This window comes from Apium graveolens, chromosome 3 (genome assembly GCF_009905375.1).
Source record: "Apium graveolens cultivar Ventura chromosome 3, ASM990537v1, whole genome shotgun sequence".
In the NCBI taxonomy this organism is placed as follows: Eukaryota; Viridiplantae; Streptophyta; class Magnoliopsida; order Apiales; family Apiaceae; genus Apium; species Apium graveolens.
In genome coordinates, this window is record NC_133649.1 from 178,954,256 (window position 1) to 178,981,001 (window position 26,746).

The 26,746-nt window shown below is 34.6% G+C and overlaps 1 protein-coding gene across 1 annotated transcript; it reads right to left on the reverse strand.

The window, feature by feature from the left end:
• Positions 1–24,783: 24,783 nt before the first annotated feature.
• Positions 24,784–25,314, reverse strand: LOC141714731 (uncharacterized). Its single transcript, XM_074518233.1, has one exon. The coding sequence runs from the start codon at positions 25,312–25,314 to the stop codon at positions 24,784–24,786; it is 531 nt and encodes a 176-aa protein (XP_074374334.1).
• Positions 25,315–26,746: the final 1,432 nt, after the last annotated feature.

The following is a 26,746-nucleotide window of genomic DNA, read 5'->3' on the forward strand; positions in this document are numbered from 1 at the left end:
ATTAAAACTAAAGGGAAAATCTCGATAATTGCATTGAACTCACCACTTAATAGTATACCTCAATTTCTTTTTAATCACTATCGAGTAGATTCATCGAGCGAGAATCTTTTACTGTCTGAATGAAAATATATTAATTTGGAATGGGCTGAATCATAACTTTATTCAAAACTGAACTCTTGGTTTTAATACTTATTTTGTTGTCATATCAAATTAGAGATCAATACGAACTTTGATGCTCACAATATCCCATTCTGAAGTCAAGATCAATCATCTATATTAATACCACCTTTAATATTTAACAACAAAGTAAGTATCAACATAAACCAGAAACTGAATCAAAATCTGAACTTTAATTTCTAACTTTTCCAATTCCTTTACCAATTCCCCAGAAAACTTAATGATATTCACTCTTTCTTTTCTACTCAAGAAATCTGTCCCTAAATGGACCTTGCTTGGTTGGTAGTTAATCAAACAACCGAAGCTCATAATCAATTATGACCCGAATTTATACCTTTGCAGTTGCTATTTTTCAACCCTTCGCAGACATATCTTCAGGCGTTCAACTTGGTCTTCCTTAGTCCTTGAATGGGTGATAATGTTGTTAATAAATACAATTACACTATCCAAATACCCCTTATACACTATGTTCATTTAATCCTCAGAAACGACTGGTATATGTGTTAATCCAAATAATATCACCAGAACTCATAATGTCCATACCTCACTCTAAACACAGTCTTTAGTATGATCTCAGCCTTACCTTTCTCGTACACTATAGCCTATTTTATTATTTATTTAACTCCAGGGAATCCCGATAAAATTTTTAGAACACTATTTTTTCTCTGACGTTCCGCCACATATAACGTTTCTTTCTTTTCCTCACGCCACCTTACTCGAAAGTCATTTTCCATCTTTATGTCTTGTATCATATTCTCGGATTAACCTAAATTTCCCAAGTGGCCACGATTTAACCAACCCCTATTTCTTACTTCTTCCTTATTTGGGCCTATCTATTCATGTACGGTATAACTTATTTCGGTTCAACACGGTTCATAGCGTTTCCCACATCTCTGACAACATATTAATCAAATCGATTAATTATAATTTATACTTAAATCTGGTAACAAGCTACTATCTCCTTGAAGCAATAACACACTTATTTCCCCGGATCGCGTATTTAACAATAAAAGGATAATCAGGTTTGGTTAACCTATTCCTAGCAATTCAAATAACGTTTTCTTTGTCTCTGGTTTTCAAGTGATTTTACTATAACATCTCTTAACGAACTATATTCATTTTGACATCATTACACTGTCATACTCATTCCTTACTGGGGGTTTTGGTTCTTCAGTATATTTGACATTTACTTACATGCCCATCCATTTATGTTCTTATGCCATGCCCACCAATATCCTCGTTTAACCTTCCCTGTTTATGCACATTCTTTGAATGAAATTCCAATCTCCAATTATCGGCATTTCACTTCATTCTCATATCAGTTCTGGCACAACTGACGTTCACAACTTGCTTATATCCTGTACCATTTTATAAAATTTCTTTATAATCCTTTTGATTCCACTTCTTTTCTTAATTAGTTCTCATTTCTCATCATTCATTATCTCTTTTAAACATAGAATACTAATTTGTTCATTATTAGATAAGCCATTTCTGGAGTTAACACTGGAATGAAAGCTTTTATTTATAATATTTAAATTCTTACTAACGGAATTATCAAAATTCATCAGTAGCTATTTTCTTAGCCTCACTTAAATCATCACTGATCGCACACCCTTTCTTCTAATTAACTTTCACTATTCTTTATCTCATATTTAGCTTTCTCAAATCGGAAATATGCTTCTAATTATTGTGGTTTCCGTAAATTTATGTATTCTTTCCTACATGACCTACACTTCCTTTTTCTTTAGTTCACATGTGGACATTGACAGTCTTTGTCAGACCTCAGATACTCAGATTCACGAGTTTTCCAGTATTTCACAGTAACTGTTAGGAATATGTTGTGGACTTGATGATAAGTCAAACAAAACACCTTAGTAGATTTAACTTAGTGAAATTCGTAGCTCTCGAAGAATGATCTAATATAGTCCCGACGAATGAAGTTTATAGTCCCGACGGATAACAATTTGACATCCATCGAGAGTGTAGCTTATGTAGCAAATAAGTACTGTAGCACATCTCTGAAGACAACATGTTTTAGTGTAGTAGATTGTAAAGGGTTATTTAAGACATGTTGACTTCTAGATTGATATGCAGAATAGGTTGACCAATTGTAAATATGAGATGTCTTGTAATTCTGTGTAAATGAAATAGAGTCAAGTGGCAGATAGACTCCCGACAGATGATCTAAAAGACTCCCGACGGATAATCAACAAAGCTCCCTACGGATAATCATCAAGACTCTTGACGGATGACAAACATAGTCCCGACGGATGATCAAATTCAAATAGTTGTTGACAGTGACAACACAATCACATGTGTTGGGTGTTGGAAAAAGGAATGTGGTAGCCTGTTAAGCAGGATTTTGAGAACAAAGAAGCATTAACAATTCCATGCAAATGTGAAGATATTCAAAGATGCTGGAATAGAGTATTGAAGCAACATGGAGTTAGACTAGATATGTTTTATTTTAATATCTTGCCTTACTGTCATGTAAACTTGGTGATATATAAACCAAGTATAGCAAGTAGAATAATTAACTAAGCAAGTTCATTTTCTCAGAGAAACATATCAAGCTGTATTATGTAAGTATTTTTCTGTAGTTTGTTTGTTCTACTTGTAAAGCAGCTGTGAGCTATTCAAAGCTTCACAGAGTTCTCATTCTGATATATATATATATATATATATATATATATGGTGGATACAGTCAAATCCACCAGAAAGTTTTAAAGCCTTGTGTTTTATTACTTAGTGTGTTGATTTCAATTATCTTTCTATTCCGCACTTTAGCAAATCAAACACTGTTATATGTATTCAGTTAGAACATACTAAAACCAAGAAAAGAAGCCTAAATTACATTCAACCCCCCCTTCTATAATTCTTGTTGTATTGTTAGGGAATCACAATTGGTATCAGAGCAAGCTCTTGAAGTACAAAGAGTGTAAAGATCACAACAAACAACAAGATGAACAAAAAGGATGTTGGAGTTAAGATTCCATTTCTGGACAAAGATAATTATCACCGCTGGAAGGTGAAGATGCACCTACATCTTCTTTCCCAAGATGAGGCCTATGTGGACTGCATAGAGAGAGGTCCTCATGTACCAATGAGAGCTGCAACTGGGAATGAGCCATCTGTTCCAAAGCCTAGGTATGAATGGTCAAACCCTGATATTGAGCAAGTCAGGAAAGATAAAAAGGCCATGAATATATTGTTCAATGGAGTTGATGGTGATATGTTTGATGACATCATTAATTGTAAAACAACCAAAGAGGTTTGGGACACAATACAAATTATCTGTGATGGTACTGAGCAAGTTAGGGAGAACAAGATGCAGCTACTGATTCAGCAATATGAGCATTTCCACTGTGAAGAAAGTGAGTCTCTCACTGAAAAATTTAGTAAATTTCAAAAGCTACTAAATGCTCTGAAGTTGCATGGAAGAGTCTATTAAACAAAAGACTCTAACCTCAAGTTCCCTAGATCTATTCCAAAGAAGTGGAAGCCAATGACAGTCTCATTGAGAAATTTACAGGATTACAAGGAGTTCACCTTGGAGAGACTGTATGGCATCCTGAAGACCTATGAGCTTGAAATAGAGGAAGATGAAAGGATAGAGAAAGGAAGGAAGAAAGGAGAGTCCATAGCACTTGTTGCTGAGTTAGAGAAGGAAAAGGAGACGAAGGTGGAAGCTGTTGAGTGTACATCAAAGGTCTGCGAAAGCAAGGGTAAAGGGTGGTAGCTGAAAATGAAGATCAATTGAGCCAATATGACATGGATGATATTGATGAACATATAGCATTCTTATCCAGAAGATTTTTCAAGCTCAAATTCAAGAAGAATTTTGGAGCAGCTAAGCCAAACAGAAACATGGTTGATAAGTCAAAATTCAAGTGTTTCAAATGTGGCTTGGCGGGTCATTTTGCTAGTGAATGTAGAAAGTTTGATTCTAGCAAAAAAAAGTTTGAGCTTGTTGATTATAAACAGAAATACTTTGAGTTGCTCAAACAAAAGGAAAGGGCTTTTATCACACAGGAGAATGACTGGGCTGAAGATGGATTGGATGAAGATGAAGAAACAAGCTATGTCAATGTAGCCCTAATGGCCAAATCTGATGAAACAGAAACAAGTTCTTCAAGCAATCAGGTAATCACCACTAACCTAGCACATTTATCTAAAGCTGAGTGTAATGATGCAATAAATGACATGTCCACAGAATTATATCACCTGCGTGTTACACTTATGTCCCTCACTAAGGAAAATGCTAAAATTAAAGAAAACAATTTGTTTTTAAGTGAGAGGAATAATGTGCTAGAGTCTCAGTTTATTGAATTTGATAAATTGAGAATTGAGTGTAAAATTGCTAAGGATGAATTAACTGAGTCCTTGAAGAAAGAAGAGATTTTGAAGAAGCAGCTTGAACGAGAACATGAAGTGATTAAGGCATGGAAATCATCTAGAGATGTTCATGCTCAAATCACTAAAGTTCAAGGTATTGAGTCCTTTTGTGATGCAGCCTGGAAGAAGAGTAAAGAGAAGCTTGAGTCCAATTTGGTTGAAGGATTGTTAACAGATGTGGACTCGACGAATGATGAAAATCATCCGTCGGATAATCAAAAGGATTATCCGTCGAGTGACAAGGAGCCACATCCGTCGGCTGTGAGTAAACTAATTAGCAAAGATAAGCTAGCTATGTTGAATGAGAAATATGAATCAGTCTCTAAGAACTGTATTCCTGGAGAATCAAGTCAAGCTGGAAAATAAAAGAAAGTTAATGTTGGTCATCTGTATATCAAGCAATTGAATGATAGATTAGAAAAGATTGAGGTTAAAACAGAAGCTAAAAAGAAAAACAATAGAAATGGGAAAGTAGGAATTAACAAACGTAACAACTACACACCTGATAAATATACACCAAGAAAAATCTGTGTTAAGTGTGGTAGTGTTAATCATTTGTCTGTTAATTGCAAACTTACTATGCCTACTCCCATGTCTGCAACCTCTTCTTTCCCCAACATAACTGCCATGCCTACCATGCCTATGAATGTTATGTCTACTCAGAATATGAATGCACAATTTTCTAATATGCCATTTACACCTAATCCCTATTATGCTTCATTTAGTATGCCTCAAATGCCATTTAGCATGCCTTACTGGAATAACATGTTTGCAAATAACATGCCTTTTACTATTAATCAAAATATGCATGATAATTTTGTTTTAATGACTGGTTTCAAAGGTCCAACTCAAATGAATAAGGATGAATCATAAATTCCCAAGTCAAATGAGATCAAACCTAAGAAACCAAAGAAGAAAGCTAACAAGGCAGGACCCAAGGAAACTTGGGTACCAAAATTAACTTGATTTAATTTTGATATATGCAGGGAAACAGAAAGAATCTTTGGTATCTGGATAGTGGTTGTTCAAGGCACATGACTAAAGATTCTACCCTGCTCACTGAGTTCAAGGAAAGAGTTGGCCCAAGTATTACTTTTGGAGATGACATCAAAGGTTATACCGTGGGATATGGCTTGATTTCAAAAGACAATGTCATCATTGAAAAGGTTTCCCTAGTGGATGGTTTCAAGCATAATTTGTTGAGTATCAGCCAACTTTGTGATAAGGGCAACTCAGTTACCTTCAATTCAGAAGCCTGTGTTGTGATAAATAAAAAGAGCAACAAAGTGGTTCTCATTGGAGTGAGAAAAGGGAATGTGTACTTAGCTGACTTCAACTCATCAAATGTAGCATCAGTAACTTGTCTTCTCAGTAAAGCAAGTCAAGATGAAAGTTGGCTATGGCTCAAGAAACTGTCCCATCCAAACTTCAAGACCATGAATGAGCTTGTCAAGAAAGAATTGGTTAGAGGTATTCCTCAAGTGGATTTTACTAAGGATGGATTGTGTGATGCCTGCCATAAAGGAAAGCAGATCAAAGAATCATTCAGAAAGAAGCTTGATTCAAAAATTGAAGAACCTTTGCAATTGTTGCACATGGATTTGTTTGGACCAGTCAATGTGTTGTCTATCTCAAGGAAAAGATATTTCCTAGTAATTGTAGATGATTTCTCAAAGTTCTCTTGGACATATTTTCTAAAGTCCAAAGATGAAGCTAGTGAAATCATTATCAATCACATATGGCAAGTCAATAATCATCCTGACTTTAAAGTAAGAACAATCAGGAGTGACAATGGAACTGAGTTTAAGAATTCTGTGATGAGATCATTTTGTGAAGAAAATGGAATTACGCATGAATTTTCTGCATTATGAACACCACAATAAAATAGAATAGTGGAAAGGAAGAACATATCTCTTATTGAAGCTGCAAGGATAATGCTTGAAGAATCAAAGTTACTAACATACTTTTGGGCTGAAGCTGTGAATACTGCATGCTACACTCAGGATATTTCTTTGGTTAATCAAGCAAAGTGCATGACACCCTAACAATTTTTCAAGAATAGGAAGTCAACTCTGAATTTTCTTCATGTCTTTGGCTGCAAATGTTATATCTTAAGAAATCAAACTGATTAACATGGAAAGTTTGATGCTAAAGCAGATGAAGGAATCTTTGTTGGATATGTTGCTGGAAAAGCATATAGAGTCTACAATCTAAGAACCAACATTGTTATAGAATCTATGCATGTTGTGTTTGATGATAAAAAGATTGAAGGACTGGAAGATGGAGATTTCCAGGAAAGCCTCAAGTTTAATAATATCGAGATGGCTAGTGATGACAGTGATGATGAAAGTGATCAAGAAATATTGGCTAAGGATAATGCAGAAAAATCTACAACTAATGAAGCACATAATTCAACATCTGTCGAGTTACAAAATGCTTCATCTGTCAGTAGACAATCTGCCTCATCCACCGGAAGACAATCAGCTTCATTCCGTCGAGATACAAAGTGCATCATCTGTCGGAACAATGAGAGAAGCTGAGAGTCAAAATAGATCACCTACAGGAAATACCCCTTTCTCAAATCAAAGATTTATAAACTCAGGGGGAGTTTCTCATAATCAAAACTCAGTCACACATCAAGACAACAATGAGGCCTCTTCATCTAGAGCTAATCTACCTCACCAAAGAAAATGGACTAGAGATCACCCTTTTAAGCTCATCATTGGTGATGCATCTTCTAGAGTTCAAACAAGGAAAGCAACTCAAGAAGAATGTCTATATAGCAGCTTTCTTTCCAAGGAAGAACTAAAGAAGGTAGAAGGAATAGATTTTGATGAAACTTTTGCTCCTGTTGCAAGACTTGAAGCCATCAGAATTTTCTTAGCCTATGCAGCTCATGCCAATTTCAAGGTCTATCAAATGGATGTCAAAAGTGCCTTTCTAAATGGAGATTTGGAGGAGGAATTCTATGTCAGTCAGCCTCCTGGTTTTGAAGATTCAAATTTTCTAGAATATGTCTACTATCTTTTGAAAGCACTTTATGGATTGAAGCAAGCACCTAGAGCCTGGTATGATACTTTGTCAAAGTTTCTTTTAGAAAATCACTTCACAAGAGGTACTGTTCATAAAACTTTATTCTTTAGAAATGTTAATGGCTCTAGTATACTTGTTCAAATTTATGTAGATGATATTATATTTGGCTCTACAGATGAAAAACTTTGCCAAACTGATGCAAAGTAAGTATGAAATGAGAATGATGGGAGAACTAACTTACTTTCTTGGTTTACAAGTTAAGCAAGTTAGTGATGGAATATTCATTAGTCAAACCAAATATATTTATGATCTCTTAAAGAAGTTTGATCTAATGGATTGCACATCTGTAAAAACTCACAAGACCACTGCAACTAAACATGAATTAAACACTACTGAAAAGTCTGTGGATATTTCAAGCTATAGGGGTATGGTTGCTCACTTCTATACTTAACAGCTAGTAGACCAGATATAATGTTTGCTACCTATCTTGGTGCTAGATTTCATGCTGATCCTAGAGATTCTCACTTAGTAGCTATTAAGAGAATTTTCAGATATCTCAAGGGAACACCAAAACTTGGCATTTGGTACCCTAGAAATTCTGGTTTTGATCTAACTGGCTATTCAGATGCAGATTATGCAGGTTGTAAAATAGACATAAAAAGTATAACATGAACTTGTCAATTTCTAGGGAACAAGCTTGTGTCCTGGTTCAGTAAAAAGTAAAATTCAGTTTCTACCTCTACAGCTGAAGCTGAATATATTGTTATTGGTAGTTGTTATGCACAGATTTTAAGGATGAAAAACCAATTGTTGGACTATGGTCTCTAAGTGGACAGAATTCCTATTTTCTGTGATAACACAAGTGCAATTGCCATCACTGAAAATCCAGTTCAACATTCAAGAACAAAGCACATAGACATCAAGTACCACTTCATTAGGGAACATATGATGAATGGTACTGTGGAACTTCATTTTGTTCCAAGTGAAAAGCAACTTGCAGATATCTTTACCAAGCCACTTGATGAATCCACCTTTCTAGGTTGGTAAGTGAGTTAGGTATGCTCAATTATTCTTAAATCATTTCAGATATTTTCTTGCAAGTTATGATGCAGCCAAAAACTTAATTGATTTTTATAATTAGATTAAATTTTGGCTAAGTCAAAATTTACATCCCGACGGATGCTCATTATCCATCGGGTTTGATCATCCGTCGGAATAGAATTTCTTAATAAAAATCAATTACTTTTCTGGATTATTTTATACCCGACGGATAATTGTTTTATTCTCATCCGTCGAATTATCTCAATCTTAGTCGTTGGAACTGTGAACATTATCCATCGGATATACTTACAGTCTGTAAATATAACACGACGGATAATTGACCGAATTTTAACAATTTATTTATTTTAAATGGCTATTTTGAGCTATTTGTCTGGTTACTTTATTTTACTTTATTACTTGTGACAGTTTATTTTTGAGATATTATAAAAGCAAAATTCATTTTCATTCTTTTCTTTTATCATTCTCAAATGAATTGCTCTAACTCTCTTCTTCTCCAAAGCAAATACTCTCTTTCTCTCTATAAATTCCCGTACTTTAAAAATGGCACCAGTAGTAAAAATTATGTCTCAGTCTGGATTCATCTATGAAAAGAACAACTTCGTAGCTCTTGTGAACAAGGAAATTCCACAATCTGAAGATTTTCATAAACTAATGGATTTTGTGAAAGGTTGCAAACTCAGTTTTGCTATGCTGGAATCACCCACAATCTACTGTGAAGTTGTGGAGGAGATATAGACAACTGCTTTGTACCAGTCCACAGACAAAACCATATCTTTCACTCTCAAAGGTAAGAAATTCTGCATTAACAGTGATATAATTCAAGCATGCTTTAAAATTCCTAAAATACTACTAATGTTCCACATACAGATGCTAATTTAGTTACCATGCTTAATTCTGTTGGCTATGCACTCTCTACCTCTAAGTTAAGTAAGATTAGGAGGCTAGGTCTTAGAAAAGAATGGAGTTATCTGTGTGATGTAGTTACCAAGATATTTTCTGATAAGGTAAGTAATTTTGATTCTGTCAATACTGCCATGCTTAACATGCTTTATATATTAGTTACTTGTTAGGTCCCGAATTATCGTAGAAGGGGGGTTGAATATGATAATTACTAAATTAAAAATACGATCGAATCTTTAGCAGATATAGATTTAGTGATCAGTTAGTGGTTTCGTGTTCTTGAGGTGAATAGCGTTTGGGAATATAAAATGAGGAACAAAAGATATTCGAGGAAATATATATTCGTATATAAATCCTCGAGGGGTGTTGCTACACTCCGGTAAATAAATTAACCGGCTATAATCTAAGAACAACAAAGTTCCTAGCTTATACAAAGATTAACAAATCAAATCATATACAATGATCTAGCTTTTGTTTATATTAGGATTTAATTACCGGGTAACGATTATAATGCCCCTATGAATATACAAGAATTAAATCGGGAATTATAATGTTACTCCGGTGAGAAGTTAAACGTATATACAAAAAGCTTGAGCTTCTCTATAAATCTTTGCTGCTATTTTTCACCTCTCTTGGGAGAGAAGATTAACAGAAAATAATCCCAATAGCTTGAATATGATCTACTGTTGAGTGTAGTCTTTTTATTCAATCCAAAATGTGTGGGTAAATATTGACCACACAAATTAACTGAACGTACAATAAAGTAGTGGTTGAGGAGAGAAGTTTGTTGTGTGGCAATAACTTTATTTCTCTGAGGCGACCAAGGAGTACAGGATGCCTGTATAATTATTTGAGTCTCTGTGGTGACCAGGGGGAGGGGGAAACACCTGTGGCGACCACCTGGTGCAAGTACATGTTTATGTACTTAACTAAAACTAAATATTCACATGTGGCGACCTTATGTCACCCTGGTTTCTTTAACTTTTCTTTTATTCTTTTTTTGTTTTGTTTTTCCTTTTTTTGTTTCCTTTTTCTTTTTGTTTTTGTTTTGTTTTTGTTTTTCTTTTCTTTTCTTTTAGTTTAAATTGTAACTAAATTAATTTATAAAATTAACTTAAATATAACTTATATAAATAAACTAATTTAGATTTATAAAATAAACTTATTTAAAGTTTATAAAATAAATCATTTTAAGTTTATTAAATAAATTATATTAAAGTCCACCAATTAAACTTTGAGCTTCGTCAGTCCCCTGAGCTGTTTAGCTGTATACCCCGCGCACCTCTTCTCGTACTTTAACACATAAATGTTCAATCCAAGTACGTTCCTCAACTTAACAATTCTTCTAAAAATAATATCCAGATTCCTTTCACGAGTTGTTTACGCCTAGTATAACTGGTCTGGTTCACAGATGACTAACCCCGATTCAGGTCTTCATATTATGGCCTTGATTAAATTGTTAAGTTTGCCTCAACTTTATTGCTTCAGATACTAACTGTAAATAAACAACTGTACTTTCACTGGAATCCATTATGATACTTTAGACAACATCTTCATTGACCTCTGTCTATACCCTATCTTCAATTCCTCAGATTCCTATGCTTCGAACACTGTCTATCTTCAATCAATGCCAATACACTGAAATCTTCCGGTAGCACTTGTATACTGAATCTTCAACATTTCTGAAACCCTGAAAGTCTTTAACCTTTGTTTTTCACTGAGGCATGATCATATTAGTGAACTTCTTTCACTGACCTGTAGATAGACTTCAGGTCTTCTTCTAATCTTCTGATTCTTTGTATTTGCCTTTTCTTCATTCTTCCTGATTTCTTGTGTAGACGTAGTATTATTAACCTGTCATATTCTAGTGTTGTTATCGTGTTGAGTTATCACGTAACTGTTCATATAGCTACGCAGTCTCACCAATAATCTTCCCCTATTTGATTGTTAAACTTAACAAACAAATTAAATAGAGAGGATAACTCAACTAACAACTAGAAAAAGTAATGTACCAGGACTTATAAATAATGCTACTAATTTTCTGGATCAAATACTGCATTTCCAGATTTCTTGAGTAACTGAAATGAAAGATGCTTGTTCCTCTAGCACTGAACTAATTATCTTCAAGTAGTTTCATCTTCATTTCCTTGGTTCTTCAAATCTCTGTCAGATAATAATTCTCAGTCTTGAAGTAATCATCAGCAGCTTGTTTTGTACAACAACATTTCCTGTTGAGAAACGCATATCTCTCTTACTTCTCCCCCTATGAGAATCAACTGCTTAAATGAGATCACCTTCATTTACCACCTCTCCCGTACAATAGTATCCGCAGATAAAAACCAATGGTACTCCCTTTTTGGAAAACAGTTTCTCCCCTTATGAAGAATAGTGATGAACCAAACCACTTCTTCTGATCACTAGGAAATCACCTTGTGTTTACCACCTCTCCCGTACAATAGGATCTGTAGCTGTAATATCCCATATTTCAAATATTATTATTATTATTATTATTTGGAATTGTTTATGTGCTTTTATGTGAATTTTAGTGAATTATCTGGTAATTGGAGTTGATGTTTTGGATGTTTATATGTGATATTCTTTGAGTATTCTAATTTTTATATGTCTAGAATAAAATATAGATAATTATGATATTTTTCTGGTAATTTTTGGGTTGTTATATGATTTTATAATGATTTATGGATTTAGTAATTATTTTCTGAGTAATTATAAAACTATTTTATAAAGGCGAGAATCGTCCAACCTCAACCGTTTTTACGTTTTTACAAACCGAAACACTTCTGAAAACTACTTCCTAACCTAGTCTGGATATTTTGAACATTTTTCGTATTTTAACTTTTTCGATCCGATTACGGTTTGACCCGTACGAGTCCCGGTGCAAAACTTTCGATACGATAATCATTTCGGTAGATCAATAAAACCCGTAATTTCGAGAGACGGGATATTTTACGTTATTTTTCTCATCGGGTGTTTTATAAAAAGCTCAGTTTTGATAATTATCCAATTCTGGTACTAAATTATATCGTTTTTATAGTTACTTAGCTGCTAAGTAATCTATTTTCGCATCCGATATGATCCTATAGGATACCGGTTACGTGTTTAAGATGCATTTGTATGAATCAATCCATAATTTGGACTGGTATTTATTTGCGTCTTTATAGAGATACTCGTTTTATCCCGTTTTGTGTGCATTTAAATGCATTTTAAGTGTTTTCTGGGTTTTCTGGTAATTTAAGAATCGTTTCGGTTTTTCGAAAATAAACGGACCGGGACACCACCGGGACGTCAAAGCCCACAAAATTCATGTTTTTATTTATATAAAATTATTCGTATTTCAAATACCCAGTATTTCTGCATTTTTGAATTATTCGCAAATTTTGGGGAATTTTTATATTTTACTATTTTTAAAATTATTCCCCATAATTATCATTTTGGGGCTTAATTAATTTAATTATGGGAATTAAAACACCCTTAATTGATTTTAGGGGTATTTATTTTTCAAAAATATAAATAGTCTAAATAATTATTATATTTTTTTTATTTCTATTAAAACAAAAGTTCAAGAACACCATCTTGGGGGTATAATTTCGTTCATCACAAAGAATCAATGATATTGGGAACCACAGAGATCCGTTCTTGATGCTCTTGTAACCAAATTAAAGCTTGTTTCCAGCCCGTTCTATTAGTACCAGTTTTACAAATCGAGGTTAAGTATTCTGCAAAATCAATTTTTAGTGTTCTTGGCTTAAATTCATTTTTGGATTTATGTTAAGTGTTGAATGTTTTTGATGTTATAAATAGCTTTAAGATGATCAGGAGAACCGATTGGTGTATTTATTTGGGTTGTTTTAGTTCGGAATTGCTTAGTCGAGTTCTAAGTATTTTTTAATTTTTCAAATCGATTTTTAAGATTATTATGATGTTCTTGATAATTTTTAAAGATATGGATAGTTTATAATTGTTCTAGGCTTTGTTTTGGTAGTTGAAACTTGAATTTTGGTTGTGAATTAGTCAAAATCGAGTTTTCGCCGGAAGTTTATGGTTTTTGTTCGGATTTTGATCGGAGATTGGAGTTCTGATTGTTTGAGGATGGTCTGAGGTAACTGGGAAGGTTAGGAAGTAATTAGGATTGAATTGGGCTGAAAATCAAAAAGATTTGGTCATGTTTTGGACCACCGGAAGTCCAGGAAGTAGCCGGACAATTTGGTCGAAATCTGGAAATTCCAGAAATCGGCGAATCGCCAGTCATCTTCTCCATCGTTCCGGCGAAAGTCCACCCCCCAACCACTGTTAGATCCTCATTTGCCTATATTCCGAAATCAAATTCTATTTTTATGTTTTCTGTTTTAAAATAATTCAAAATTCAATTGTTATTTCCAAAAATTAATTTTTTTAATTCAAAATTTAATTTGGTTAATTATTTTAATAATTGACTGAATTATTTTAATTCCTGAAAAATTATTTTCTTTAATTCTTTTCAAAAATCCATATTTGTTTTAATTTTTTATAATTTAAAATTTGAATTAGCAAAAACAATGTCTCCTTGCATTTTTAATTGATTATTTATATATTTAATTAGTTGATTAATTCATTTAATTAATTAATTATTTTTATAAATAGTTAAATAAAATATAATTATCTATAATTAATTCATATAATTCCTAAGAGTTGTTTTTAAGCTTTCAAAAAGGATATTTTGATATTTAAAAATCAATTAATATTATTATTAATTGATTTAATTCTATTTAATTCTTATTTTATTCGTAATAAATAAATCGTTGGTCCGTTTAATACGAAACGAACGCCTTTAGACTCAGAAAAATATTCCGCTTTCAACAAAAATACTTTCGAGACCCTAACTCGTTTTTTCGAAAGGTCGCTTGTTTTACGAATCATTCTGAGTCAATTTATTGATCAATAAATATTTTTATTGACCCAATTTTAGTTTTAAACGTACCGAGTCGAACCTTTTGACGAACCGAATTATATGTGATATGAATTATGTGATACGTGAATTACGTGTTTACATGCTATGTAAATATGTGCATATGTGGGTCAATGGTCTTGTGTTTGACTGTCTTCTTTATATGTGGGTTATCGTATAGGTAGGCAATAAGGTTTTGACGCGCAATTCGTTAAGTAATTATCATTTAGACGAGTAAAGTTGTAAATTTTAATTATAGATATGAGTATTTCAAGGCGGTCAGGACCAGATGGAATGGATAAAGAGCAGAGTTGAATAGTAAGGAATCTTGGGTTACAGCACTGCATGAGCAGCAGATCAGAGATTTAGCGAAATAAAGGACGGCGATGTCTCGAGATGCTAAACTAAGATAATTGGGTTGTTACGAGTGTGACTAATTGCTAAAAACCAAAGGCAAGTATCCCTATCATCATTTATTGTTCAAGTGATATTTATTTTAAATCTTCTTAAGCAAGTATTGCTTTCCCTATTCTCAGTTCAGAATAGATAAATGTTTTACATATCGCTGAATTAAATGATTCTGTTTATGCAAGTATTCTTCTTCTATTCTATGTTCAGAATAGCTAAGTTATTTTACTTATCAACTTACTGGATTTACAAATGTTTTGGATTTTGAGAAATGTGATTTGCTTGCGAGCATTCCTGCCCAAGTAACTGGGGGAATAAAATTATTTTGGGTGTCAATTATTATGACCCCTTTTCAATAAAAGGTTTTAAGATTGGATCATAAATGCGTAAGTGGTCGGGACGGACGGTCCGGCGGAGGGCTATTTCTAAGTGTCATATGAAATATTATGACCAAATTTTTGCCACATACAGGTATATTGCCTTTTTATTTGAGTACTCATATTTTGGGGACATGTTTCTATGAAACATGACCTTGTGCTATCACACGGGATGATCAGCATGTGATAGTACGTCCGTCAGAGAATGATCCCAATCTAAATTATCATATCATTTTTGATATTCATAGAATAAAAGATTTATCAACTGTTTATGTTTTGGAATAATAGTGAAATGCAGTTTTGATTCAGATTCTGATTTATGCTGATACTTACTTTGTTGTTAAATATCAAAGGTGGTATTAGTTTAGATGATTGATGTTGACTTCAGTATGGGATGTTGTGAGCATCAAAGTTCGTATTAATATCTAATTTGATATGACAGCAAAATAAGTATTAATTTCAAGAGTTCGGTTTTGAGAAAAGTTTATGATTCAATCCATAATCATTGTTTCATGTTATTGTGGTTTACGATATTTCCGTAAACACTATTTTACGAGTATTATTCTTGTCAAGATTCAAAGTATTACTGAAGCATTTCGCTCGAAATTATCAAAACGAGTTTTGAATACAGTGAGAAACAATTATCCGATTTTTAATAAATTTTCTATTTCCGCAATTATGATTTTAAAATGTTCTGCTCTGATGTAGATGTCGGGTTTATATCGAAACAACCCTATATTAGCTATAATGATCTTGCTGAGCATTTATTCCGCTCATACTTGCCTGTTTTTAAATTTAACCTCCAGCGAGGATTAACTTGCGCTGTTTAGCCGCGTAATTTGAGGAAGCAAAGAAGGAGCTATTGGAAGGTGGTTGGTCCAGGGTTTGCCGACTAGTGTAAGTTTTGTCATGATAAGTTGTTTATATTATATTATATTATAATTGTGTTATTTTATAGTTGGTCCTAGTATACTTCTTTTCGAAGTTATACTAGCGGGTTAGTATTGAATTGGAATATGTTGAAAAGGAGTTTTAAAAGGAAGTGAAAAATTATTTATGAAGTTTGGATATCTTGTTTCTAGAACTGTAACCTTAAGAGATCTTGGATTAACTGGGGTCATAGATGATAAATATCTTCCGCTAGCATTTGCATTTTGATTAACTGGTTGATTTGGATTGAGGTTTTAAACAGGTTGATTGGGGCGTTACAAGTTGGTATCAGAGCTGAGGTTATAGTAAACTAGAAACAAGAGGGTGTAGGGTTGTGTATAGCTATGTGAGGATGCTTGAACTCATATCGAGTTCCTGTTGGACTATTGGATATAGTACCAATGAGTAAGTTAAGATAGTTGCATTCATTTGAGATGGTTGTGTTGAGCTGGACAAAACTCCTGGTAGTTGCAAAGTTCTATTAGGGAATCTTCTGAGGCTACTGTGATTCGACGACGATGAAGATTATCGATATCCTTGGAATATGAAGAAGTGTCCAGAATCAGATGGCGAGTCAAGAGAAGAGTTTAAATTGAAGATAAGTATTAAGACTTTGGCAATACCTTCTCTTTCTATAATTTCTTTTGGCTTCTTTTAAAAAGAAATATCAGTTAGAGGATATATTCCCGAACACCCCGTTTATTCACTTTATGCCAGAATTTTGTTCTCTGGATTTCATTTCCTTCAGTAAAATCATCTTTGAAATTTTTTCAGTTTTATTAATTTGATTTTGAATTCCTTTCATATTTTTTTTATTCTGACTGGGATGAACAACCCTAACTATAGGGGACACAAGGTATACCTGTCTGTGTGATAGGAGTTGGATGGGACACCATCACTTGTGTGTGTTGTGAATACATGAAGTTTAACAACCTTTAGTAGTGTCTTGATTTTGCCACGCAACACCAAGTTCGTTTGATCATATTGATCTCTCGGTTATTCTCTTATTTCAACAATACTTTTTGACAAATTCATATTTTCAGTCCTCTTATGACATAATATTCTTTTCTTTTTGAAATTCCATGATTTTATCATCTCAAATATTCGAAGGTATTCATTCTTTTTTAGAAAAAAAAAGAAATCGCCTTTCTTTGATCTAATCTATTAGTGCGTTATCTCAATGGATTGGCGTAATTTTTCTACTGCATGTACATTCCCAGAATGGTGATGTTTTTCCCAATGAAAAATCATCATATTTTTTCTTTTTTTTCAAAAAAAACGTATCTAATTGATCAGAATGCAAGAAACATCACACTAGACTAGCCAGGGAAATCCCATCATGGGGGGAAGCGCAATCACTAAGGTTAAGCTGAGTTATCTTTGTCAAGTCAAAGCAGGGTTATGTGATGGGATTACCAACAGCAACAGTGAATTGCAATGCGATGAAAATATTGGTGGCATATACCGAAGTCAGTATGTTTCTTTACTTCTCTCCCTCTCTATCTCTCTCTTTCTTTTTCTTTCTCTCTATCTTTCTCTCTATCTTTCTCTCTATTCTTCTTTCTTGCGATCAATAAAAGTGATTCTGTGACGGACACACTAATACTAACTAGCAATAATAGAGATAAACAAAGCAGTAAAGGATTACAACTAGTTAATTATTATTACATAACCATAAATCCAAGTCCCCGAATCCACAAGTAAGAGTTTGAACAACATCTAAACAACTAATAATACAAAAGTCTAATATCCAAATCCAAGTACATCTACCAATTTTAAATTCCCAAAAGTACTTTAAACCTTAGGGAACAACTAGTTCCCTACCTGCTCCAAAACCTGGCGGTAGGCATACCCTAAACCACCACAATTCTTACGTGCGGTCTGCTCGAAACGAGGCATCTTCAGGCTTAACTGAAGGAATAACATCAATAACAATATTAATGAGCAAAATGCTCAGCAAGTGAATAATAGGCTACAACAGTTCATCATATGCTCAATAAAACAATAACAGAAGGTAAATCAACAATATGAAATTTCAAGTAAAAATCAAGATTTTAATAAGTGAATGGAATTGAAATCACAGAGCGCTATGAGCAATGAGGGGTGATCAGCCCACATCAAAGCTCTGAACCACATAACCAGTGATTCACAACCATTGAGGATCCTCGGCACATATTGGCCATATAAAACCATCAGGCTCCCTGCTACTTAGGTTTTAAAAATTTAACAGTGACTGGCGCCTCAGTCTTATCATATCATTCAGTTCCTTTTTAATAACTCATTTCAATTTAAAATGGGTTCTAGATCAAGGAAAATATAACAAGGGAAATGACAAAGTTCGAATGAGAGGATGATAATAGTTATTGGGTTTCCAAAGGAAATGAATCTGTTGTATGAGGGTTTTAGGTTGTACTGGATATATTAAGGAACTATTTGTAGGGGGTATTCACAGAGATACGAAGTAATATGTGAGGAAAAGGGGTTAACTCAAGTATGGAACCGATTAACTAAGTTCAAGATCCAATTATTGAATGATGTCAGGGACTAATCAATGTTATTAAATGATAGTCATACACTCACAGGGTGTTCAATCACAAGAAATAGAATTATAAAGATAAGTTGATAGTTCACTTTCCTGAACTACGCTTACTGAGTACTTGAATGGAATCGTCTATTGGCTCCTTTTCTGGCCTCCTACTTGAACCTATAATAAATAGTATCCTCGTCACAACTCTTGATAACTAGCCTTTCGCGTATATTATATATATACACACATACATGTATTTATATATATATATATACTTAACACACTTAATTTCAAGTAATATATGCTTCACATAATTCACATAACACATAGCTAGAAAAAGGCATGGCAATAGTACACTTAATCCTAATCACTCAAGCAATCATCCTTTTAACAAATAATTAACAAGACCATTACTTTTAATCCTCCTTTACAGACCTCAACACAATCTAAATTCAGTAAGGCACGCTTGTGCCTCACCTCACAAGACTCACATAACTAATGCATACTCTAAACTCTGCATGCCTCGGCACCACTTGTGTACCTCGACACAAATGTACTTTTCTACCTTGGGCATTTACTTAATTCTGATTTTTACAGACTCCTATGACATAATGCAACTCCCAAACTTGACTTGACATCAAGACCTCACTCATAAAGCACTTAAACACAATGCAATCCCTATAGGCTTCCTAATTCAACTCTTATGGTGACTCTCGGGTGTTTTGGTGGAAATGGGGTATCTCCACCTTGGGCCTTCACTCCAAACCAACTCTATGAGGTTCCTAAGACTCTAAAATAACTCTTAAAGTTGGAATGACTCAAAAACCTCACTTGGGCCTCCCTAGGTCTCAAGTGGAAGTTGACACAAATTTGCTTTCCCTGATTTCCAAACTGGCTTATTTTTACCAACTTAAAACTCACTTAAATTGTTCAATTATTGATTTTAATGACTTTTAAGCTTCTTAAGACTTCTTTATACTATTATAAACCAATTCCCAATGAATTTCTATCCTAAAACATGGTTATAATGGGTCAAATATGGACTTGTATCAAATCTGCCATGTTCTAAGTTCCTCTCAGTTTTGTGCTTGTGCACCTAACCAAATGCATGATTTTACCCAATCTAAAGCTTCTGGACTCAATTACATACCAAGTCCTAACTCCACTGACATTGGGCCTAACAAGGCCTCACAAATGCATACCTAAAAATGACCTAAACTTCTAGTGCTAAAATCTGTCCAAATAGGACTAATGCATCCCTTCCACCTTAACTCCTTTCTTACCCAACAAAACCAATGAACAAACCAACAACCAAACCTAATATTATGCTAACACCTACTGACCTATAGTGTACAAGGTTGATTTACAACTTTATTTAGCAAGCAATCAATTATAAGGACAAGCAAAGTAATACCTCACAAGACAAGCCATTACTTAGTCATTTTTAAAGCAAAAAGTCGAACTACACATGCATGAAAACATCATGACACCTACTGATTTTAATCTCTTTTAATCAAGACATGATTAAACTATCATTTTAACACATAATTCGTGGCATGCACCTCATAAAAATCAAGTATCAAGGCTCAAAACAAACAAGTATGGTTTCCTAGTCTAAAATCACTTGTAAATCAACATGCAAGGGTAAATTTCAACATGCAAGGGCTATAACTGACATAAAAGTCTTAAAACTTAATATACTTGAAGAAATACATAGCATTCAAGAGTTTAAACATTATAATTCATCATTTTTAGAAGCAAAAACGGTTTATAAGTAACATGCAAAGTCATTTTCATAGAAATTTCTAAAGAACAATCCATATACATTCGGCTCTTTTAATAAATCATTGCCAAATGCAATGAACAAGATTATGACTTAGAAAGTTGAAGTAAAAATGCTTCTCCAAGATCATATCAAGTCCATATCTTCAAGCCCTTATGATTTTAGTCCTTAAATCCATGGGAATTCAAGGCCTAAATCTTGGCTATAAGAACACATTAACACATAGTAAAACATACCTTTTATGAGCTAAATATTTCAAGTATAAGTGTGGTAATATGAGTGAATTAGCTCCTTGATCAAAGTGTTTGAGAAAATAAAAAAAATGAAAGAAGAGGGGGAGGGGGTGGCTTCGGCCGAGAGGGAGAGAAAGGGGAGAGGAGGGAGTGAAGTGGGTGTGCAAATGAGAGAGTGTGGCTTGTGTTTTTGGGTTTTGATGTGTTAAAATGGTAGTGGAATGGAGAAATGACTTTTATACCCTTTATACAAGCTTAAGACATTTTTGCATGCAAGGGTAGATGAGTATTTTACTTGGTTAAAGTGAGTTAGTACGGTTGGACATGACGGTCCTATTCTTGGTCTCTATTATAAGGGATTTTGCATGCAAGGGTAGATTAGTAATCTAGTAATCATCTTTCTAGAATTAAAAATATGCTTTAAAAGAATGAATTTTAATAAATAAAGTACACTTCCATAAATCACAAAAATTATACCATAATTTACTTTAAGATTTCAGAAATTTTATAAGAGTATTTTCAAGAAATTTTAATAAAATAATTTTTAAAAGAATTTTCTTTATAATAATACTTCTATAACAAGCCACATAAGAATACAATTTAATTAGATTTTAATGCAAATAAAGCTTTAAAAATATAATCTAGCATTATGTCAATTTATCTAATCGTATAAGCACAGAATTTCCATATCTAAATATTTGTACAAAGATTCGAATCGTCACGAAAGAAAATATATTCGTATTTACTTAATTCTCATAATCGCTGAAAAACAACATTTAGAAACTAATGTAGTCACAACAATGCACAGAAATACCACATCATAGAATTATAATATCATAATATTTACAGACGTTACAACCTTCCCCCTTTAAGGATTCTGTCCCCAGAATCTAAGCAAACAGATGAGGATACTTATCTATCATATCACTTTCTAATTCCCATGTTGATTGTTCAACTTTGGGATTCCTCCATAAAACTTTAACTAAAGGAACTATCTTATTCCTTAACACTTTATCCTTTCTATCTAGAATGCTAACAGGTTGCTCGACATAAGATAAAACTGGCTCAATCTCCACTGGTTCATTCTCTATGATACATTTGGTGTCGGGGTTGAACTTCTTAAGCAATGATACATGAAAAACGTTGTGAAGGTGCTGCATTTGAGGTGGTAAGGCCAACTCGTACGCCACTTTTCCAACTTTACCCAAAATCTCAAAAGGTCCGACAAATCTTGGACTCAACTTCCCTTTATTTCAAAATCTAGTTATCTCTTTCCATGGTGACACTTTCAACAGAACAGTTTCTCCTATTTCATACTCTACATTCCTTCTGCGCGGATCAGCATACTTTCGTTGTCTATCTTGAGCTACGATCAATTGATTTCGAATCAAATTCACCGCTTCTTTAGTCTGCTGAATCAGTTCGGGGCCAATTACCTTTCGCTCTTCAACTTCATCCCAACATATTAGTGATCTATACTTCCTTCCATAAAGAGATTCGTACGGGGGAATTCCAATACTGGCATGAAAGCTATTGTTATACGAAAACTCTACTAAAGGTAGGTGATCGTTCCAATTTCCTTTGAAGTCTAAGGCACAAGATCTCAACATATCTTCTATGGTTTGAATCGTATGCTCACTTTGTCCATCCGTTTGTGGGTGATAGGCAGTGCTCATCCTAAGTCGAGTTCCCAAATGTTCTTGGAATTGCTTCCAAAATCTAGAGTTGAAACAAGGGTCTCTATCCGACACGATAGATACTGGAACTCCATGGCGAGTAACAATTTTCCTAAGATACATATGAATCAAATTGTCCATTGAGAATCTCTCGATAATCCGTAGAAAATGAGCTGACTTAGTCAATCGATCGATTATTACCAAATAGCTTCATGATTAAATTTTGTCTTTGGTAATCCAACTATAAAGTCCATTGCAATGTTCTCCCACTTCCATTCAGGTATTTCTAAGGGCTGAATTAGTCCACTCGGTTTCTGATGTTCAACTTTTAACCTTTTACAAGTGTAGCATCTGCTAATCCATTGAGCAATCTCCTTTTTCATATCCGGCCAACAAAAGTTCTATTTTAAATCTTGGTACATTTTTGTGCTTCCCGGGTGAATAGAAAATTTTGAGTTGTGAGCATCCTTCAAAATCTCGTTCTTCAATTCTTTCACATTCGGTATCCAAATTCTTGATGAGAATCTTAGAATTCCTTGGTTGTCTTTTTGAGTGCAAATCTCTTCTCCGGTCAACTCATTCATCTTTTGATTCATCACTTCTTCTTGACATTTCCTAATCCTTTCTAACAATTCTGGTTGAAAAGTCATCGCAAAGATCATTTCATTTGGTGTACTTGGAGCTCGAATCTCAATTTTCATCTTCTCAAATTCCTTTGATAACTCTTGGGCCATGATCAACATATTCAGTCTCTCCTTGTGACTTAAAGCATCCGCTACTACGTTAGCTTTCCCGGGATGATAATTGATTGTGCAATCGTAATCCTTAATCAACTCCAACCATCTTTGTTGTCTCATGTTTAATTCCTTCTGAGTGAAAATGTACTTCAGGCTCTTGTGATCCGTATATATCTCACATTTCTCTCCATATAGATTATGTCTCCACAGCTTCAAGGAAAATACAATGGCAACCAGTTCCAAGTCGTGAGTTGGGTACCTTTGCTTGTGAGGCTTAAGTTGTCTTGACGCGTAGGCTATCACCTTCCCGTGTTGCATTAAAACACAACCCAATCCTTTGTGTGACGCATCACTGAATATCACAAAATCTCCTTTATCATCTGGCAGAGTTAAAACTGGATCAATAACCAACTTTTGCTTTAATTCTTGAAAACTCCTTTCACATTTCTCCGTCCATTCAAACTTCTCATTCTTTCGGGTCAATTTTGTCAATGGTACCGCAATCTTAGAAAAATCCTTCACAAATCTTCGATAGTATCCGGCCAATCCCATGAAACTTCTAACTTCAGTTGGGGTCTTCGGCCTCTCCCTGTTCATTACAGCTTCTATCTTTGCTGGATCAACTCGAATCCCTTCCCTACTGACAATGTGCCCTAAAAACTGAACTTCTCGCAACCAAAATTCACACTTCGAAAATTTTGTATATAACTTCTCCTTTCTTAAAGTCTCCAAAGTTATTCTCAGATTTTCAGCATGTTCTTCCTCGGTCTTTGAGTATATTAGAATGTCGTCGATAAACACAATGAAAAACTTATCCAAATATTCCTTGAATACTCGATTCATCAAATCTGTAAAGGCGGCTGGCACATTTGTCAGTCCGAATACCAAAACTAGAAACTCGTAATGTTCGTATCTGGTTCTGAAAGCTAGTCTTTGGTATGTCTTCCGGCTTAATCTTCGGCTGATGATATCCCGATCGCAAGTCAATCTTTGAGAAATAAGTCGCTCCTTTAAGTTGATCAAACAAGTCATCAATACGAGGTAACGGATACCTATTCTTAATGGTCAATTTGTTCAACTCTCTATAGTCAATGCACAATCTCATACTTCCGACCTTCTTTTTCACAAACAAAACTGGAGCACCCCATGGAGATACACTCGGCCTTATAACTCCTTTATCCAATAGTTCTTGTAATTGCTTGGCCAATTCCTTCATTTCTGCTGGTGCCATACAATAAGGTGCCTTCGATACAGGTTCCACGCCGGGCACTAAGTCGATAGAAAATTCGATTTGACGGTCCGGCGGCAATCCAGGAAGTTCATCAGGAAATACATCGGGAAATTCGCTAACTATTAGAATGCTTCCTATATTCGGCGTCTCCTTAGATCTATCAATTACGTGATCCAAATACCCTTCACACCCTTGTCTTAACAGTCTCTTAGCTTGAATAATTGTCAAAAATGTCTTAACTTGCTTCTGCCCTTTAAACTCTACTCTCTTTCCTTGAGGGGAATTAAGAATTACTTTCTTCTTCTTACAATCTATTTGAGCACCATGCTCTGCTAACCAATCCATTCCTAATATAACGTCAAATTCTCCTAATTAGAAAGGTATGAGGGAAGTAGGGAAACTATAGCCTGAAATCTCTACTTTACACCGAGGGCAAACATCTTTAACAGATACTCGTTCTTGATTAGCCAAAATGATAGATAAGGGTTCAACTAACAGTTCAATTTCACAATTCAACTTGCCAATAAAAGATTCAGATATGAAAGATCTAGTAGTTCCGGAATCAAATAGCACTTTAGCATTGATATTGTTGACAGAAAGCGTACCTGCCACAACTTCAGAACTCTGAATAACATCCTTGATGTTCATGTTGAATGTCCGGGCCTGAGCAGAATAGGAGGGAGGAAACACTGGAGTTACAGATTCAGAAGGCTGATTTGAAGGAAGTTGAAGAATTGGGAAAGAAGATGTCATTGCTTGATTGAAAGGAGTGGTCGTCAATTGCATCAACTTGTTATTTCCGGGGGTCTTGCAATCCCTCGACATGTGACCAGTCTTTCCACATTTAAAGCACGTAATAGAAAGCTTCGGGTTCCGGCACTCATTCGCGTAATGACCTTTCATATTGCACTTATAACAGACGATGTCAGCCTTATTGCAGTTACCCGTGTGTCTCTTGTTACAGAATTTACACTCTGGATTTGTTGCTTGCTGGAATCTCTGCCCTTAAATCCTATTCCTCTTACTCTTATTATCACCTTTCTTAAAGCTTCGGGATCCTCCTTGGTTCTGGAATCCAAACTTCTTGAAATTCTTTCCACTTTGGCTTCCTTGAGCCGATCCTTCTCCGCTACTTCCAAACTTTCTTTTCTTACTCTCTTTCTCCTTTGAGTTTTGGTCACCTTCTCCTTCGATAACCATTGCCTTTTGGATCACTTCAGCATATGTTGCCAATTCAAAAGCAGCCACTCTGCTTCGTAGCCAAGGCTTCAATCCTTGTTGAAATCTTTTCGCTTTCTTCTCATCCATGTCCACATAATCTCCAACAAACCTAGCTAATTCGGTAAATTTCTTCTCGTATTCTCCCACAGTCATTCCCTCTTGCTTCAATTCAAAGAACTACAATTCCATTTGAGTCTGCATATACCTCGGGAAATACTTGTCTAGGAAGATCTTCTTGAATCTATCCCAAGAAATAACTTCTTCTTCTTCTAGAGCACGGGCTGACTCCCACCAATAGTTCGCTTCGCCTTTCAGAAAATAAGATGCATAATCGACCTTTGTTTCTTCCCTAACAACAGCTAGCGTGAAAGCTTTCTCCATCTCTTTAAGCCAAGATTGAGCTTCTACAGGGACTTGAGTTCCACAAAACTCTGGTGGTTTCACAGCTTGGAACGATTTGAAAGTTGTAGGGGTTGGTGGTGGTAGAGGTGGTTGTTGAAGTTGTTGCTGAAGAAGTTGTTGTTGTTGAGTAAGGGTAACAGATTGTTGGTAAAGTATTTGCATAAGTTGAGCCAAGTTGGGTGGTGGATCTTCATGATCCCTGGTATTGGTGTTGCGGGCTCTACGAGGAGGCATGATTCTGAATGTAGACAAGAAAGGTTTATTCACAGTTCAATATTTGCATAGACAAGTTATAGCAAGGGTAAATATTAAGCACTGAGATGTTATTCAAGAGATATCTTAGGAAAAGATTAGACATGATCAAGTTTTTAAAGAGGTCAACATAATTTAATCAACAATTTTTATCTAAGCTAGTATATAACATGGTAATGAGATGGCAATATCATAGAGGTAATCAAAGTGTGAATTTAACAATAGTTCGAATGAAAGGTGCGAAATAAGAAATAAAGTGCAAATAAAGTCTTCCCGAAATAATCTAGGTACAAGGTACAAATGGAAATCAAAGTACTAATCAACAACAATGCTAGAGATAGGTAGACTATATGATAGTCTAAGGGGATGGTGATGGGGGAACAGAGGCACGGAGACGGCTAATCACTCGGCAGAGCTTGTCAACAATGGCGGTAAGAGCAATCTGACTCTCTCCCTCACG